This window comes from Cryptomeria japonica, chromosome 8, assembly GCF_030272615.1.
Source record: "Cryptomeria japonica chromosome 8, Sugi_1.0, whole genome shotgun sequence".
Taxonomy (NCBI): Eukaryota; Viridiplantae; Streptophyta; class Pinopsida; order Cupressales; family Cupressaceae; genus Cryptomeria; species Cryptomeria japonica.
Window position 1 is genome coordinate 260,396,262 of NC_081412.1, and position 18,339 is coordinate 260,414,600.

At 37.5% G+C, this 18,339-nt stretch overlaps 1 protein-coding gene across 2 annotated transcripts in view; it reads right to left on the reverse strand.

Annotated features, from left to right (window-relative positions):
- LOC131066494 (RGS1-HXK1-interacting protein 1) overlaps window positions 1-18,339 on the reverse strand; it is a 141,061-nt gene that overhangs the window by 82,405 nt on the left and 40,317 nt on the right. For both annotated transcript variants that reach the window (XM_058001265.2, XM_058001264.2), the window contains exons 2-4: window positions 2,807-2,873; window positions 2,587-2,664; window positions 1,986-2,038 (exon numbers count right to left, since the gene is read on the reverse strand). In XM_058001265.2, coding sequence (XP_057857248.2) covers window positions 1,986-2,038; window positions 2,587-2,664; window positions 2,807-2,873 — 198 coding nt within the window. The remainder of the gene's footprint in view (window positions 1-1,985; window positions 2,039-2,586; window positions 2,665-2,806; window positions 2,874-18,339) is intronic.

Below are 18,339 nucleotides of genomic sequence, written 5' to 3' on the forward strand. Positions count from 1 at the left end.
TATCTTATGTCTCATTTTTGCAAAGGATTGCAACAACATTAAAGGATGGGATTAAATTTTGTTCAAGCTAGTGGTATCAGCATGGGCCACGAGGTATTCCCTTGGTCCACATTCAAATCTGAAATATACATAAATATCTAGTGTGAGAAGTGAGAAAGGTGAAGAGGGGGAAGGCCAGGGAGTGTAGAGAAAATTTACATAATAACGTCCTCCTTAGAGAGATGTGAGATGGAGAGATAAATGAATGAAGGTAGTATGTGAGAATGTGATTATGGAGGATATGTAGGGAAGGACAAAGGTATTCTCTTCCATGGTTATGTAGAAGGCTTGTTTATGTTTGCATGTGAGGTCAAGAAGAGGATTGCAAGTCCTTGTTGATGGACTATGTGCCTATGAGGCAAATAGGTAACCTGAATTTGATTAATAAACATAGTGTTTGTTGTTATGGCTCCATTTGAGTTGATCCTGGTAATGGCTGCATGTTCATGTCATTCCTAATTTATCTAGTGGCCACAAGTGATCGTGTGTGTGGCTGCAAGGAGCAGGTTTCCTTTTAGTGGGTTCCCTCTACATCATTGGACCTATTAATTAGGAGCACTCTTAAATTAATTAAAATTTTGGAATTCAACAGTCTAGAAACTACTATAAATGTCCTTCTCTAGAATCTCCTTTAAGAGAGATTTATTTACATCATAGAAATATATAGTAAAGGTTATCGAGTTCCTCTAAAAATCCCTTTGTACCCATTTGGGTAAGTTTGGGTCTGAGTCTTGGGCTGGTTCTCCACTAGATTCACTAACGGTCCCTCTCAAGAACTCAAGGTGCCCGTGAGGAACCCTGGGCGAACCCAAGGGCTGCCCAAAAAAAAATAGAATAGAAGTTATTTTTTTAAAACATTTCTTATAAGCAAATAAGTGCTTGTATCTATAATTTCACCTTTAAGTAATAAAATTGTGAACATGGAGTGCATCGTGAAGGTTTGTGTGGTTTAAAAGGCCTTGATTTGGGTTTGGTGGTGGGGGTGCTGCCCCCAAACCCTGCGAGAGGTGTTGCCCCTCAACCCTGCTAGGGGCGTTGCCCCCAAACCCCCACAAGAGGTGTTAGTCCTTGACCCTACTTGGGGCATTGCCCCCAAAACCCTATGAGGGGCACTACCCCTCAAGCCCATTGGAAGCATTGCCCTCAAACCCCCATTCCCCCAACCCCTTTGGGGTCCCCATTCATAGACCTCCTCTAGTTATTAGGATCTCTTATCATGTGATAAACTTCATTACAGTGAGAGGGTGATGAGAAATTGGGATCTAACTCTTAAGTGTGTTGACTTAGATGTTATTGTCGCACAACTAGCTAGAAAATATCTTTAGATGAGGTAGCTTGTATATTACATGGCAAGTGGAAGTGGCATTATAACATTCTATGTGTACATTTGACAAATCACTAAATTATGAATTTATGAGTATTTTCAATTTTGCAAATTATGAGGTATTTATTTTTTAAAGCACACAAACGTACATGTACACACGAGCACACACGCACGCACACACACACGAACAGACAGACACACATACCCACACACGCACATTATCTCTCTCTCTCTCTCTCTAGACACACACACAAACCTATACCCAAACCCATAGATTTTGTTTAAACCATACAAACCTCATCACATTTCACAAGTTCGATCAAAATTTTCAAGGAGATCACTCTCTCGTAAGAGATCTAACTCGTAAGAGATCTAAATCAAACAATGTATTACCTGAAGCTATCATACGCACAAGTTCCAATCTGATATTCCTATCCTAAAATGATAGTTTAGTACCAATTCTGCATATTCAATCAGAAATCCAGCAAAAGAAGAATTCTACAATCTTACAACAGAAAAGGGAAGAAAGAACCCTGAGCCCAAACTGCATTCAGAAATTTGCAGTAAATGAACTCTCCTAGTAACCATATTATATTTAAAAGTTAATAAGAAAGTAACCTACTTCTTCACTTTGGAATCGACCAATAGTATGTCGAAATAAAAATCTTCTTGGACCTGCAAGTAAATAGCATGTTAGACATCACTGCTTTATGAACATATTAAAAGAAATGTAAAATATCCAGAAAGTACACATGTATCACAATTTTGCTCAATATCAGCATAGTAGGACCATCTTTCAAACTGTAAAGGCAAAGTCAAAAGATGGCATTTTCCCAGCGATAATTTATTCCATTCAGTTAGTCATAGCAAATGTCAAAGCACTTGGGCAGAAAGAAAGGAAGCTACTATAAAAGAATAGTATTGCGAATCAACACTATGACATGAGATCCTATTTATCCTCCTACTTGAGTCAAACTTGTCAGCACAGTCTATCACATATCTTAAGTAAGTGGTACATTATGCCATGATTAGGGGCAAAATCAAGCAAAAGATAGTGTCCAATCGCTTCCCAGTAGATCCAGAATATTTAGTTGGTATTTCCCATTGCAATAGTCTAGGTCTCTATGCAATACAATAACATGGCACAAAAATATGCAAGAACAAATTTACAAATACAATTAAAAACTCATTTGCAAATTTCCATTTCCCAATCAATGGCATACTTCTCATAAGGAGGAGACCAAGGCCAGCTGCTACAGAAAATGTTGTTGTTGGGTTCTCACGAGCAATAAACAAGCCCTCTGCAAAAAGTAGCCAATTAAAATGAAATTCAAGAATCATGTTGCAGGTTCCAGACACGTATTATTCACGAAAATAAGTCCATACAAGATCTAGAAGGGAATAGTTCGGGTGCTTAAATCATGTAGGCAGAATAAATATTACCCTTGAGTTTTCTAAAGAAGGCATCTTCATAAACAATATACTGGTTCCTAATTTTCGGCACATGATCCTGCACAGAAAAAATTAGTGCCATAGTAAGGGCAAGTCTTACCTGCAACAAAAATATTTACATAGAGAAGATAAAAAAGAAAAAAATAAGAGATTTATGGTACAAACTTCATGCGACCATCCATGTAATGCAAAATCAGAAATTAAGAAAAGCCTAATCAAATCTTCTATCTTGTAAAGAATCACTTAAAAGAGGTGACAATAAATATATACAGCTGTAAGACAATATCTGCTTGTAGTCCTTCAGGCAGTGTTTGAGTACCCTCTCCAGTCTTCAAAAGAGGTTGTCCGATCTATTTTTGTTTTTAAAAAGAATGAATGCTTTCAAAAATCACCCAGCATTCTTTTGGTAGAGAAGGCTAATCCAAGGCAGTAAGGTTCCTATGTAAGTTATAAAGAGTACTTTTTTAATGCTTCTGCATTAAGCCTTAATCCTCCCTCCTCATCTTATGTCACAATCTGCATTCCCATAAGCATATGCACTTATGTCTAAGCATGTAATAAATTCCACAGAAAAGCGTATAAATACACCATGCATGGGTTTGTCTCTATATTTCTACAGGTCTTCACACATGCTCACATGCATCTATGTTCCATTGGAATTGTTACTCTTTTGAAATTGTTGCACCGAAGGACACTTCATTAGATCTAAATTACACAAATAATGGGTATCAATTCTATCTAATTGATTCAGGATTGACAACTTGCCCCATCCATTAGAACACTGTAATTCTGATGCAGTATGCACTTGTCTGACAGGAAGAGTATCTTTTCTTGCAAATAATAGTCAGTCCAAAAATGTAATTCCTAGAGATGGCATGAAACATTATGTAATGAAGTCAAAATTTCAGATCAATGAGACAGAAAGTAAGAAAATTACATTTCAAGATGTTTTGAACATTTTTAGGATGACTAATAATTTATTGTCTATAAGAAAAAATCACCAGGCAAGGACATTTAGGGGTGATATTCTGCACCAATAAGTGTTTTATGAAGGATAAGAAGTGTAATTAAGTTATAATCCCATCGTTAAAGAACATAATATCTACTGGTTTCAAGAGGCTAATGCCATGTCCCGTTTTCAATTAATTTAAGTTTGTAAAATTAGGTCTATTATTTGTTTATTGTATTTCCCACCAGTCCTAATTTGTTGTTAAATTCTTCACCTTCTTTTCCAATGAGTCTTCACATGGTCCATTCTTCTAAGTTTGTGTTAGTTGTCAGAGTTCCCCTTCTGAGCATGTTTTCCCTTCCAACCATGTTTTTCCTCTCTTTCTATCAGAGTTTAAGATTACTTCATCATGTCATGCCTTCCATCCTTCCCCTGCTCTTTCCTTTGTATGTTGGATTTTCGGACCTGTCCTTACCGCCATGCTTACAGCTTGACCCTGATGCCCCAAATTGTGGTATGAATCTTGTGGTATTTCCAACCCTAAACCCTGACATTTCCACCTTTGATTCTATTCTCTTTCTAACTCCCCAGCACGTGCCATAATGTCATTTAATTGTCAATTTTGGCACCACAAGTTTCAAAGGTGGAATCATTGCCATCTATGATCATTGTTCAAATTGGAATATGCAGATTCACCTTGTGGACAACATGTTATTGTTGTGATGGATATAAAAGGGTGAATGCATTCATTCAGGAAGGATCATCTATCACTTTACACAAACACCTATCCAAACATAGATTGAGCACTTGTGTTCGAGCATGAAGATCAGAGGACAAAACCCCTTTGATTTTGTCAGTTAAAGGACAAAACGCCTTTGGCTAGAGAGTGGTCTCAATTCAGAGGTCGCATTGGAGCTTCATTGATCGCAAATTTCAGTAGGATTGTATTGGTTCAATTTGTTGTTTCCATGAGTATGTATATGAGAGTTTAATGCCATTATAGTTGCCAAAGTTGCAAACTACTTGAAAGTAATTCAGTCTTTAATGCCATTATTTGGAAAATCATGAGTTATGTCTAATAATTGTTGTTTGTTGATTAGAATCTGATGACAATGATAATGTGTAAACAATGAATTAATGAGTTATTTAAGATCTTATTTATATATTAAGACTCCAATATTATTGCCCCAAGTAATGAGTGATTGTAGAAGGTTAAAAATTGGATTTGCATAAGTGTTTTGGCAGGGGACATTATAGTGGTACCAAAGTTGGTGATCTTGCCAACATATGTTTCCATAATTAAACTTCGCATGTTGAGTTTTTGGTGCATTACAGTGACAAAGTAACCAGATATCATCCAAGAGAAATCAAAAAACAAAGTCAGTTTGCAGAGAATCTAGAGACAAATTTTCCTCCATTAAAATCTGTTGCAAAGCAAATAGTATGTCAAAAAGGGCAAGGAAAATGAATATGGATGACAACCCTAGTGTTCAAGCCAAAAGGAAGTTTGATTTGATGCTTGATATGATGGCACAATTGCTTCAAAAGAGAGATAATAATATGAATGTGCCTAGACGTCAGGTTGGTGAAGGAAGCACCTCTAGAGCTAATAATCCTAATGCTACTCAAAGCAACAACCAAAAGAATATCCTTGTTTCACTGCAAGACATACCCAACCTACCTTTCTTAAAAGCGAGGTAGAGGTTCCAAAAAACTAAGCTCAAAACTCACTAATTGATGACATTGTTGAGCAAAGCATAGTGTTGTCATTGATGTCAAAGGTGTAGTCAATACTGTAATGTCCCTTTTCTGAAATAGGATTTAATAATAAATAATAATAATAAAATTAAAATATAAATATAAATAAATAAATAATTATAATATAATATAATTACAAGTTAACTAAGTTTAATGAAAGGACAAGAGGCACGCCTTGAAGAGTTATGACTCCCTCAAACATGATATATAAAAGGAGGAAGAATTCATCAAAGAAAAGGATAAGGGGGAAGGAAAAAAAGAGTGGAGCATAGGAATTAAGGAAAGATAAATGGAAGAAGGAATGTGAAGGAAATGAAGAAATGACTCTCTCAAAGGGCGGAAATGATGAAGGGTTGTGACTCCTTTGAAGGGTGATACATATGAAAGGTTGTGACTCTTTTCAAGAGTGATAATTATGAAAGATTGTGAACCTTACAAAGGGCAGACATGATGAAGATGTGTGACTCTCTCTCACATTGGAAGTTATGAAGTGGAGAAGGTTTCGTTTGAGAAGGACATCCAAGGGAGATCAACGTGGGGAATGATTTATTATTCTCAAAGGTAACAATGAAGCGTGGTGACTCAATTCTAATGAAGGGTGGTAACTAGTCTTATGAAAGGTCGTGACCCTTTCACCAATGAAGAATAAAATAGATCATTCCAAATCATTCAAGGATCACTTATCAATCATCATTCCAATCAAGAAAATAATCAATCAACAAATCATTCTATCGGATCAGCATTCATTCAATCACCATTCTCCAATATATCAAACCAGCATGCCATTACATTATCACTCACCAATACCTCAAATCTAAGTCACCAGGTTCGAATTCGAATTCGAAGTTCGACAACTTTGAAATTCGAATGAAGTTCGATGAGGGAAAAATTCGAAATGTATAAAATTCGAATTAAATTCGCCATATGTAATTTTTAAATTGTTTTAATAAATATATGTAATATATCTATAAAATTGCCTAAATAGTTTAACATTGATAAATAGATTTGAAATCGTTACAAAAAGATGACATATTTATAAAATATAAACCATAGGAAACATATGCTAGGGCACGAACGGCAGCAAAAACGGCAGGCAAAAATTGCAGGCGAACTTCTCCTGCAGGCTGCGACTATCACAGGTCCGCGACTACTTCTCCTGCAGGCCGCGGCTCACGACAGACTGAAGATGTGTTTAAAAAATATTAACAGAAGAAGAAGGCCAAAAATTAATAAAAAAAAATAAAAAATAAAAATTAAATTAAATTCGAATTTCAATGATTTATTTTATTTTTTGTTCGGCGAATTTCGAACTTCAAGGATGAAATTCGGCCGAACCTGGTGACTTAGCCTCAAATCATACAATTAAAGGAATTCATTTAATCGATCTGACTCTGGATATATTGGATAAGGCATGAAGTATACAGCAGAGAAATTAACTATAACAGTGTGGTGTGAGTTCTCTATGCATACATATTGGGCACCATGACTGTGTATTTATATTTCTGCCTATTTGTTATTATTATTAATATACAGCTGTCATAATTGATTATACATACTCTGATAGATACCAGTCTGATTTAATAACATTCTGCAGTTAATTGTGTGTTACTGTATTCCTTCATATTTTCTGAGTATCTCCAGCCATGATAGAGAGAGGGAAGATTACAAGTAGGGGAACGGTGTTGGGGTTACCTTCTAGGCACGCCATCTCATGGTATAAGACCAGGGAGTCCCATGAGGCCAAAGGGGTATAGAGGGTCCTGCCTTTGGGCCTATGAAGGATAGACTTCCTAGGCACCCTATTGTGATGGCCCTCATGCTCTCTATCATGGTGAATGAATGTGTTAATCATGAAACATAGGATAGGGGTGACAAGGTTAAGGAAAATGGTGATAGGATACCTCAGTAGGCATTCCACCTCATATGGTATGGGCCACATGAGGCCAAGGGGGAATAAGATCCACCCTTGGGCCTAGGGTAGAGGGTCTCTATGGCACCCTATCTAGTCACCCTCTTCTATGCCCTCTATGATTGAACTCTCAAGCATAATTTAATCTTGTAATTAGGACTATGTCTTACAAATGTATGATTGGTGTTTCCAAATTAGTAGATCTATTTAATTAAATATGATAATTGTATATTTTTCTAATTTACTTGCAGGGTTTCAGTCAAAGTAACAGGTATCTCTAACCCATATCCCACTTCAATTAGGGCAGAAAATGGGTATCTCTAATTTGGGGACATTACATATACTATCGTTGATGTTAGGGCATCCGAAAGATTGTTATTACTGTCATGTTAATGAATAACTCTTTAATTCTTTTTGGCGTAATTCCTTATTCCCCCTAAAAGACAAATTTATGGGGCCCACCTCTTAATGTTAGAGTCCTCTATAAAAGACAATACGTAGTCCTACGTAAGAGACTGACAAGGCAACAATTTTTACTAGATTGCAATAACCATGATTTCTTATAGAGCAGCGATAATTACAAGGACAATTTAATAAAATCAAGACAAAGTCTAAGGTTCAGTCTTAAACAGAAAAATCAAAACAAGCACCGATTCATATCTTGTTAAATAACTAAATAAATGATCGTTCGAAAGATAATGATTAATCTTGAGGAGGTGCAAATTAATCAAAGTCAAATACAAAGAACATGGCAGCGATTTTTTAAAAGAAATAGCAATTAATCCTTGTCTCATCTCAAGGCATAGATTAAACCAAATGAATGTTTTGTTACGAAGATATGCGATAGTCAGAAGGGTGTGTTTGAAGTATATCATGCTTCAGTTTAAAAAGAGTAAGCATTAAAGGAATACATAATTATTGCTAGAATGGTACGATTTAATTATTAACAAGAATTTGAAATAATGAGGGATGCAATATGTTAAGATAAGTAAATTATTAACTAATATGAAGAAGTGTTGTGAATTGGTTGATAAGTTGTGACTATTTGGTAAAGGAAAATGTCTCTTCAAGATAAGGAGATATAAGAAGAAGATTGATCAGATGTGAGATAGAGGGAGAGTAATTCGGAGAATATAATTCAGACAGAAAATATCTGGGTGAAGCAGTGTGAGAAATATGTGCGGTGTATAGAAGTAAAAACTATATATATATATTAAAGTGTGGAGTATGCAGATGTGGTATGAATAATAATGTGAAGAATGTAGTACGTGTGGTGTGAATACAATTAAAGCAGATATATCAGAGGTCTCACACGGAGAAAGGAAATTATTTTAGACATAAGGGTGTTGTGTGTGGAGCTTAAAAAGAAAGACAGATCAAAGGAATACACCAAGTGTGATATGTAATTGCTGAAGAAAATAATTCAGAAGGAGAAAGTATATGCTGAGAAAAGAATTTATATCAGATACATATGAAAAGTTCTGAACATTTCATGTTCAGGCTTTAGCAGATTTATTTAGACTCTGAGCACCATTATGAATATATTATTAGACTTGAAAAGAAGGATTCTGTTGGGACTCATAAATTTGATTGAATTTGAGAGGCCTATTTCGAAAACTCATCAACCAGAGTGGCCTAGTTTGAAAGAGGGTAAAATGGAGCCAGTCGATTATCAAGAGGTAAAGCTTTGGAAACTTGTTGTACACCTTTCATTTGGCCTATGAAGTGTTTTGCAACTTTCAGAATTCAGTTTGGATCAATTTATCAAGTACCCATTTCAAAGGGTGAGTTGAAAGTCCATCATAGGTGCAAATGCAGATTTTATTAAATAACCTACTTTGAGCATCTATAACTTTTGCCCAGTTGATCGTCATATTGAAATTCAAAGTGCATTGAATTGTATGCATATAGGTGAGTCCACATGCCAAATTTCAAGTCCTTGTGAATCCATTTGCTCAGTTTGGTATGCCCAATCCGTTTGCAATTTGTATTATCTGCATAAGTCCCTATTTCAACAGCTAGTCAGAGCACCACTTTGCACACGTGTAAAAGTTGCCCCAGTGAATGTCATGTCAAGATGTTTATTCTGGGCTACTGCAAGTATAAAAGACTAGCTATGTTTCCAGTTTGAAGCTCCTGCCAATCCGTTTGATCAGTTTTCCAAGATGATTTCTTGAGCCACTTCATTGAGTTTTCTGCACTTTCATGTTTGCATCTGTTAAAGTTGTCATTTTCATGAGCACACTATTTGCACCCTATTGGCTTCCCGGTCGAACTAAACATTCCACGGTCTTCCTTGTACTTCAAAGTATCTATGCCCCAGATTTGGGGGTCTACGAAGATCGTTTGATATTTTTAAGAAAGGCATTTTGAGGTCTCTACGCATTGATTTTATCAGGTTCATAGTGCTGACAGAGCCATTTGGTCATCTTTGACCGTTAATATCTCTTCACCCGGGGTTCGTCTTGAGAAATGGTTTGGCAGAGTGAATGCTTATATATCAGACAGTACGCCTATCAGTTTGTGAAGTCCAGAAAGGTGTTTTGACCAGTTTTAAAATTGCATCTTTGGGTTTAAATGCGAAAATGTGGCACAGTTGCCAGTGAGATGCAAAACTCAGTTCAGTGATCAGAAAATTGTGCCGATCAACTCCACAGGCATGTTCAAGGTGCCTGAGGCATTTCAAGGGTCAGTTGAACGAAAACGAAAAATGTTTTTTAGCCGAACCCACTTAGGGGCCTGGTCTGGCTCATGCCCTTGCAGTGTTAATTTTAAAGGCAAAGTGTTCTTCATGCATGCTAATGCATATCAGTGCCAGAGTGGTCTACATCATGATCCTTTATGTTTTGGTTGGTATGGCTGGACAAATCAGAGAAAGATTTCTTTGCCAGTGGGACAGTGAGAGGCGACTTCATTTTATTTGTCGTATATGGATTGATGGACATATAGCTGAAATGCTAATGTGTAAGCCATTATTAGTTGAAGGCAGGAATGTTTGGTTTTATTAAGCCAAATATATTTTATAATGCAATTGGCATGTGAAATGCCAAAGCCAGTGCAAGCTGATGGAATTGTAGAGAAGACTTTAGAAACTTTCATGTAAATGCTACTGGCAAGCATAGTGCCCAATCCTCCTGGTGGTGCGTGGTATGGTGTTTGGAGGGCCTCAGAAACTTCCAAGTAAATGCAATTGGTAAGTTTGAAAACAAACTCTGTGAGTGGCGTGGTAGTAAGGAGGCATTTAAAACCTTTCAGCAAAGGCAAATGGTAGGTGCAGAGTTAACATGCCCTTCATGGTATGGATAAGAAGACCATAGAAATTTCAGGCTAATGAAATTGGCAGATGTAAATGCCAATCCACCGACTTTTGCCAGTCCCCCTGCCGTGAGATGGAGGGAAATGGAAGTTTTTGAAGCAAATGCACTTGGTAGGTGGAAAGCCCAAACCCACGACCCTTGCTATCATCTCTCCCCTGCGTGCCAGGTGAAATGGAGGGCGATGGAAGAAACTCCAGCAAATATGCTGGCGGGTGTAGTTCCAAACATTCCAGCCTTGCTTGCATCCTCCCTGTCGTGGATTGGTGTGTTGAAAAGGGCTGAGGAAAAGGTTTTAAATAAATCTCAAAGTAAATTGCAATTAGCAGGTTTAAACTCAATGTCATCTACGTGGCATGAACAAGCTTTAAAAATTCAAGCAAAATGCATTGGCTGGTGTAAGGTAAATTCCTTGCTATGCGTGGTGTATGGAGAGCGCATAACATGGTATGAAAAGGCCAAATAAACTTTTTTGCAAATGCGATTAGCAGGTGTATCACCAGCTCCCTCCTCTGCGTGGTGTTTGGAGGAGCTAAAGAAATTTTAAAGCAAATTGCATTTGGCAGGTGTAAAGCAAATCCCACGCCCCTTGCCAACATCCTTCCTACATGAAGTGTGGCGTGGTTGAAGAGGCATGGGTAAAACTCTCAATCAAATGCATTGGCAGGTGTAAGCCAAATTCCACAACTTTGCCAACATCCTCCCTACTGTGCAAACATAAAGTAAATAGCAATGGCAGCGTGCAAAGCGTTGAACAATAAAAACCTTCAGAAAATGCATGCCAGGCAAAGCCATTAATCCCACATTGGTGGTGAGCAGGAAAGTTTATATATTTAAATGCAAACTCATACGCATCCATAGTGTCAAAGCCTTGAGGCTTTTGATACAAGTGCAAGCTTGGCGCCCAGTGGACCCCACGCATGCGTGCACGAATCCCGAGGCAGCAAAGTGGAAGCTCAGCTGCCAAGTGGACCCCACGCGTGCACGATTCTCGAGGTAAGCGAGTTTTGCAGTAAGAGGACGAGTTAACGAGGTTCGAGGACGATCAACAGTTGTCATTGTGTCGCTATGCGAAGGTGCACGAAAGTTACCCTTCGCGAACCAGCGACAAGCCACCTGCAGAAAAGGGCAGATTAAAGATCAAGCAAGTTTGAGGCGATCGGATGGTGGTTGTTGTGTCGCAAAGCAAAGGTGCTCGACCATTACCCTTCGCGAACCAGCGACAAGTGAGTTGGCAAGTCCGAGTGGTTGGTGAGCTGGCGGGTCCCGATGAGGTGGCAGTGAGGTGTCGTACCAATAAGACTCACGAGCGAATCACAGGGTGCCACGTGGCAGGACGCCGGTTGAAAATCAGGCAAAAATCAAAGTTAATTAATATAGTTCCGACTATAGTAGAAATCCAAAAATTTAAATGATGAATCCGCATGAGTGATTAATTTGCCTGAGGGTTAATTTTTGCCCAAATATAGACATATTATATATTGTTGGAAAGCTCTCGGAACGGGGAATTTGTTTCTGCAATCAGTTTCAACAAATATCAAATATTTTGAGAGCAATTTCCGCGGGCATGTTGCAAGGAAAATTTTCAGTTGAGGATATAGGACACTTAGCAATTTCTGATGAAATCTAGTCTCTTCCCTCTTCTTCATATTCTCAATTCTTCTCACTTGTAAGGGTTCCAGATTTTTTGGAGAAATGCTCCAAATTTCTGTGTTACCAATTCTAAGTTTTCTTCAAGATTGTACAAGGCAATGTCTTCTTTCAAGTAATGGAGTTTTATCTTCTTGTTGTAGGTTTCTAGTTGCAGGTTCTTATGTATGTAAGGCATGCATAAATTCACACAAGATTGTCTCTAAATTTATACTTCTTTGTTACAAATTAAATCCTCAAGGAGGCTGAAATTTGTCATCTCAAGGAGATTGTTGTGATTGTTTGCAGGGATTCTTCAAGGAAGAATTTAAATCTGTAATTAATCATGAATAATGGAATATATTTTCAAGATCTGATGATTTTGTGAAGGAGCTTAGTAATGCATTTATGTAAGGCATTAAATGCAAGAATACTTAATGATGAAAATGGATTTGCAGTAGAAGTTTTCATTTACAGTTTGATGTATGACTCCGTTGCCCTTGGATAAGGCACTGGTCTTGCAATTTTGGGGATTCTCAGAGATTTTAAAATCCAAAATCAGAATATCTTTTGTTTTTTGTTCTGTTGAAATGTTCCATCTATCTCATGCTCAAACATAGCTGAGTTGTATGTGTAGATCTAGCCCATCTACAATAACCTACTTGTTGTTGAGCCCTGGTGAGATCTATCTGCTTCTGTTGATGCTGTCATAGGTGTGTAATGGGTTTAATTTTAAGCATCAAAGGTACACCCGCCTAGGTTTTGCAGAGCCTGAAGAGTAGAAGGATTCATATCCTTGTTATGTTGTCCAAGCCCTGAAGTTTTCATAGATTGAAATTGGCTAATTCATAGATCAATTGAGGGTGTACTTGGGTTAACCAGTTTTGGTGAACAACAAATTCCATGCTGAGATAAAACAGACCTTGGACACAACAATCCCAGGGAAGGTTATTAAGTGAACCAAGGTTGAAATTGTTGTCTCAGGACTGAGTTATTGTAAATCCCAGGAGGGGGACATTACAGCTATTTTGGATAGCTCTCTTATTGTTATCATTATGCTTCAGTTTTAGTAGTTCCTAATTGTCTAGCACATGTGCTGTTATTTGGAATCATCTGCAGTAGATTTTTGAGATTTGTTGCTCGGAAATAGTATGTGCACTCAGTTGCACTATCATGGTGTTTGGCTCCACATTTTGCTACAGTTGAGAGTCATGGCTTGCAATTTGCAAGTAAAGTAAAACTACATATGAAGTACCATATTCCAGAGTTTTGGGGAATTTGGTGAAGTGGACAGAGAGTTAGAGTTAACAGAGTGTTCCAATGTTAGCTAGTTGACTGTGCTGATCTTTTGGATGAATGTGCCAGAGGATTCTAGCATGCGCCTACTGGAGGTAACACATAGCTAGTCCCCACTCCTAGAGTAACACGTGGGCTTTAGGACCTAGCCGACTACATGTTTCATGATGATTGAATTAAGAAATTTGTTTATGGCCGACTTGCAGATATTGTAATTATATTTTGGGCCCACATATGAATGTAATTAATATTGGAATGCATATATATTGTTGGTCTAGGTTCATTCCAAATGTGTGTGTGTCAAATGTGGCAAAAGTTGTGCAAACCGTCTATAGCAGAGATGATTTGAAGTGTGTGAATCAAGTTGCAGATCCTATACACACTGAGTGAGTGTTCTGATGTAAATTAGATTAGACAAAGGTTGAAGTTTGAATCTTGAAGATCTGCATGACATATCTTTTTGTTTGTATGTTGAGGTTGATCCCTCATTATCTGAGTTGGTGCTCGATCCTTGTATTAGGTGATTGGTGTCTCCTGTAGGTTGGGTGCCTGCAAACATACTTGGAGATTGTGCCTACTGAACATTGTAAGTTCATTATTATATCTTTGTGAGCCTGGATTTGGGCAGTAGATCCAAGCAGCTATTCACACCATTGTTTTTCCCTTTCGGGTTTCCATGTAAATCTAGTGTTCATTTGTGTGAATGTGCGTTCATGCTCTTCATTTGATAAGTTACTTAATAGTTAAGGAAAGATTAGTGAATGCTGCTAATGATGAATTAGGGTTGAGGTCAGTAGTGATGCTTGGAAAAGTTATTAATGGTAATTAATGTTGAATTAGTTTGGAATTAGCACCCCCCCTCTCAAATATTTATGTGCTTAACAATTAGGGCTTGTCATGAAGAGTATAGAGCTCTTCCAAAGGAGATTTGAAGTGATATGTCGCTCATCAATTTTATGAACATGAAGAAGGCACAAAATGGCCTTAGATTTTATCCTAAGCCACGAGCTTTTCAAAGAGATGTGTAGCAAGCTCTAGGGAAGTTGACTCTCTCTCCCATAGACTTGATCCTAGACCACGAGCTTTTTGAAGAGATGTGTAGCAATCTCTGGGGAAGTTGACTCTCTCTCCCTATTATGGATTTGATGGATGCATGGGTACAAGAGCTAGGCACATATTTGTCTCTCAAACCTGTGATTGAAGATGAGACAATCAAGTTTGCTACCTTGCATTTGGAGGGTACCACCACTCCTTGCATTTGGAGGGTACCACACATGAGTGGTGGTACCATAGATGGATCACTCAAGGTCATAGATCGATCAACTCATATGATGAATTCTACAAACTACTAATTGAAAGGTTTGATCAAATGGACCTCAAGGTTTACTTTAAGGAATTCACTCAGCTCAAGCAATATAGTTCAGTAGAAAATTATGTGATAGAATTTCAGGTGTTGTTTGTAATGGTGTTGGATATGACAAAGAGAAGGCCAACTATGCTCTTCAGTAAAGGGTTAACTGAGTCTCTCAAGGGACTAGTCAAAGCTTTCAAACCACCTTCTCAACAGGAGACAATCAAGCAACCTTTGGTGCTAGAGACTTCCATGACTAAGAATAAGTTTCAAACCAAGACTTTCCTTCCAAAAAGCCCTTCTATAAAAAGATACAACCCATGAATTTTCCATCAAGGCCAAACATGGAGGCAACGAATGAGTTGAGATGTACAAAGCCATGCTTTAGCTACAAGGCAATCTAGTCACTTAAACATAGATGTCTCGGGAAAGGACAAGTACAATACATTGAGGTAAGGTTTGAAGATGAACCAAGATCTAACAAAACCGAAACATAGAGTGAAGAATTTAAACTAGAGATTGAAGAAGACAAATCAAAAGAGGAAGGAGAAAATTCAAGAGGTGCACTTGCTATACTCTTAGGTACTCCAAGATACAATCCTTTTCACATCCATGGAATTCTACAAGGACAAAGGGTTATCGTACTTGTTGACATTGATGCTACCCATAATTTCATAGATGAGAGACTAGTGGCAAAGCAAGGTCTCAAAACAATGGATTTTGAAGGGTTTAGTGTAATAGGGGTTCAATCTAATAGTGGCCAATGGATTCACTATCCAATGCATTAGAAAGATCTCCTAGCTAAATCTTAATTCAGAAGGATATGATACGAAGGAAGATTTCTATGTTGTCAACATACAATGCACAGATATGATCCTGGATATCTAATGACTACACTCACTAGGCGAGATCCATAGAATTTTTAGACCATGGAATTAGAGTTTTAGTCTAAAGAAAAAAGAGTGATCTTCAAGGAATTACAAATGGAGCACCATGGATTGTATGAGTATCTACTAAAAGAATGAAGGGAATCTTTCATCATGAGCAAGTAGCATGAGCAGCTCAATGCTTGGTGACTATCACAAACTCCTCCAAAGGTTAAAAGCATATAATGTGGATGTACAAGATATCTTGAACAAGCATGGTAAAGCCTTTAATAGCATTCCACTAGGGAGACCGCCAAACAGAGGCTTTGAGAATGTCATTGAGTTGGAAGAGCGTGCTAAGGTTGTTAGTACTACTCTCTGTAAACATCCCAAGAGGCATAAGAAGGAGATTGAAAAGGCGATAAAGGAACTAGACATGGAACAAATCAAACCTAATTCAAGACCTTTTGCTTCATCTATAGTTTTGGTAGTGAAGAAATATGGAACAACGAGGATGTGCATCAACTATAGAGCATACAATAAGATGACTATCAAAAATCAATACCCAACCCCCAAGATCGATGAATTTGATAGACGAGCTTCATTGAGCGATTTATTTTTCAAAGAAAAATCTCATATCAGGCTACCATCGAATTCAAGTCCAAGGGAAAAATATTTACAAGACAGCTTTTCAATGCAACTACAAGCACTATAAATTTATGGTCATGTTGTTTGGTTTGACAAACACCCCAACAACCTTCCAATCATGCATTATGAACCAAATATTCCACAAGCAATTGAGAAAGTTTGTCCTTGTTTTCTTTGACAATATTCTCATCTACAGCAAGATGTGGGAGCACTTATGGCATATTGATGAGGTGTTAGGAATTTTGGAAGCACACTCTTTTTGCAAAGGAGTCAAAATGCAAGTTCACCATGCCAAAGATTTTATATTTGGGGCACGTCTTTCAACTAGCTGCCCCCCTAACTTATTAGGAAGCTTTCACGTGGAGCAAGATTGCAAAGCAAGTGTTTGACAAATTGAAAGAAGTTATGAGCTCATACCCCATGTTAGCTATTCCTGACTTTTCCCTTCCCTTTGTTTTGAAGTGCAATACATCAAGAGGAGTTGGAGCAGTGCTTATGCAAAACAAGCACTCAATTGAATTCAAGAGCCAAAAATTCACAGGGATGGAAAGACAATTCTCTATATATGATTAGGAAATGCTGGCTATTATGCATGTATTAATCAAATTTGGGCAATACTTAGTGGGTGGTCAATTTGTGATCAAGACTGATCACAATATCTTCAGGTAATTTCTCAACTAGAAGAACCTAAACAAGCAGCAGCAAAAGTCAGTAAGCAAACTTCAAGATTATGACTTTGACATTGAATAGAAAAAAAAATGTTGTTGCTGAAGCATTATCCAGAAGGCCAACTTTGCATTTAATATGTCACATCTCTGCTGATTGGAGGGCAAAAATCATAGCAAAATATGATAAGAATAAGTTAATTTCTCCACTAGAAGAATCTGAACAAGAGGCAGCGAAAGTGGGTAAGCAAACTTCAAGACTATGACTTTAACATTGAATAGGAAAAACAATGTTGTTGCTGATGCATTATCCAGATTCCAGAAGACCAACTTTATGTTCAATGTGTCACATCTCTGCTGATTGGAGAGCAGAAATTGTAGAAGATATGCTAAGAATAAGTTTGTAGCTGATGATTTGGAAAGGAAGTTGCTGGTTAACAGGTACATAGTAAGTAACGAACTCATTCTCTACAAGGGAAGAATCTACTTGGTGTCAAAATCAAAAATGAAAAGCAAGATTTTGAGAGTGGTTCATGATACTCCCCTGGCAATCACCCTTGGTATTTCAAGGCCCATAGGCAGATGATGGAAAGATTCACATGGATGGGACTCAAGGATGATGTCCTTGGTCATATCAGAGAATGTATTGTTTGTCAAAGGAACTCAATGATGATGTCCTCTAATGTCCTTAGTCATATCTGATTTAAATATTAGAATCCGATATTATTGTCCCAAATAATAAGTGATTGTAGATGGTTAACATTTGGATTTACATAAGTGTTTTGGCACAGGACATTACAGCTAACCCTTACAAACAACAAGCCTTGGTTGCTATTGTCAATAAAGAGACAATTTTGCACCAAAGAAATGGTAAGTTGAACTTGGAGAATCTTCTAATCCGGAGAAGCAAACAAATCTAGAAGGATTATCTCACATACTTGGAAACAATGAGTATAGGGCAACACACCTGGTGGCTTGTAGGAAAACAATGCCAAAATCTTTTTGAGGAAGAGAATGCTTGGCAAGAAAATACTATGAGTTGGTGAATGGTGATATGTACAAACCTATGAAGATAAATTTTAATGTCAGTGTAAAACAATTTTGATTGTTTGTTGATGACTATAATACAAAAATCAGGG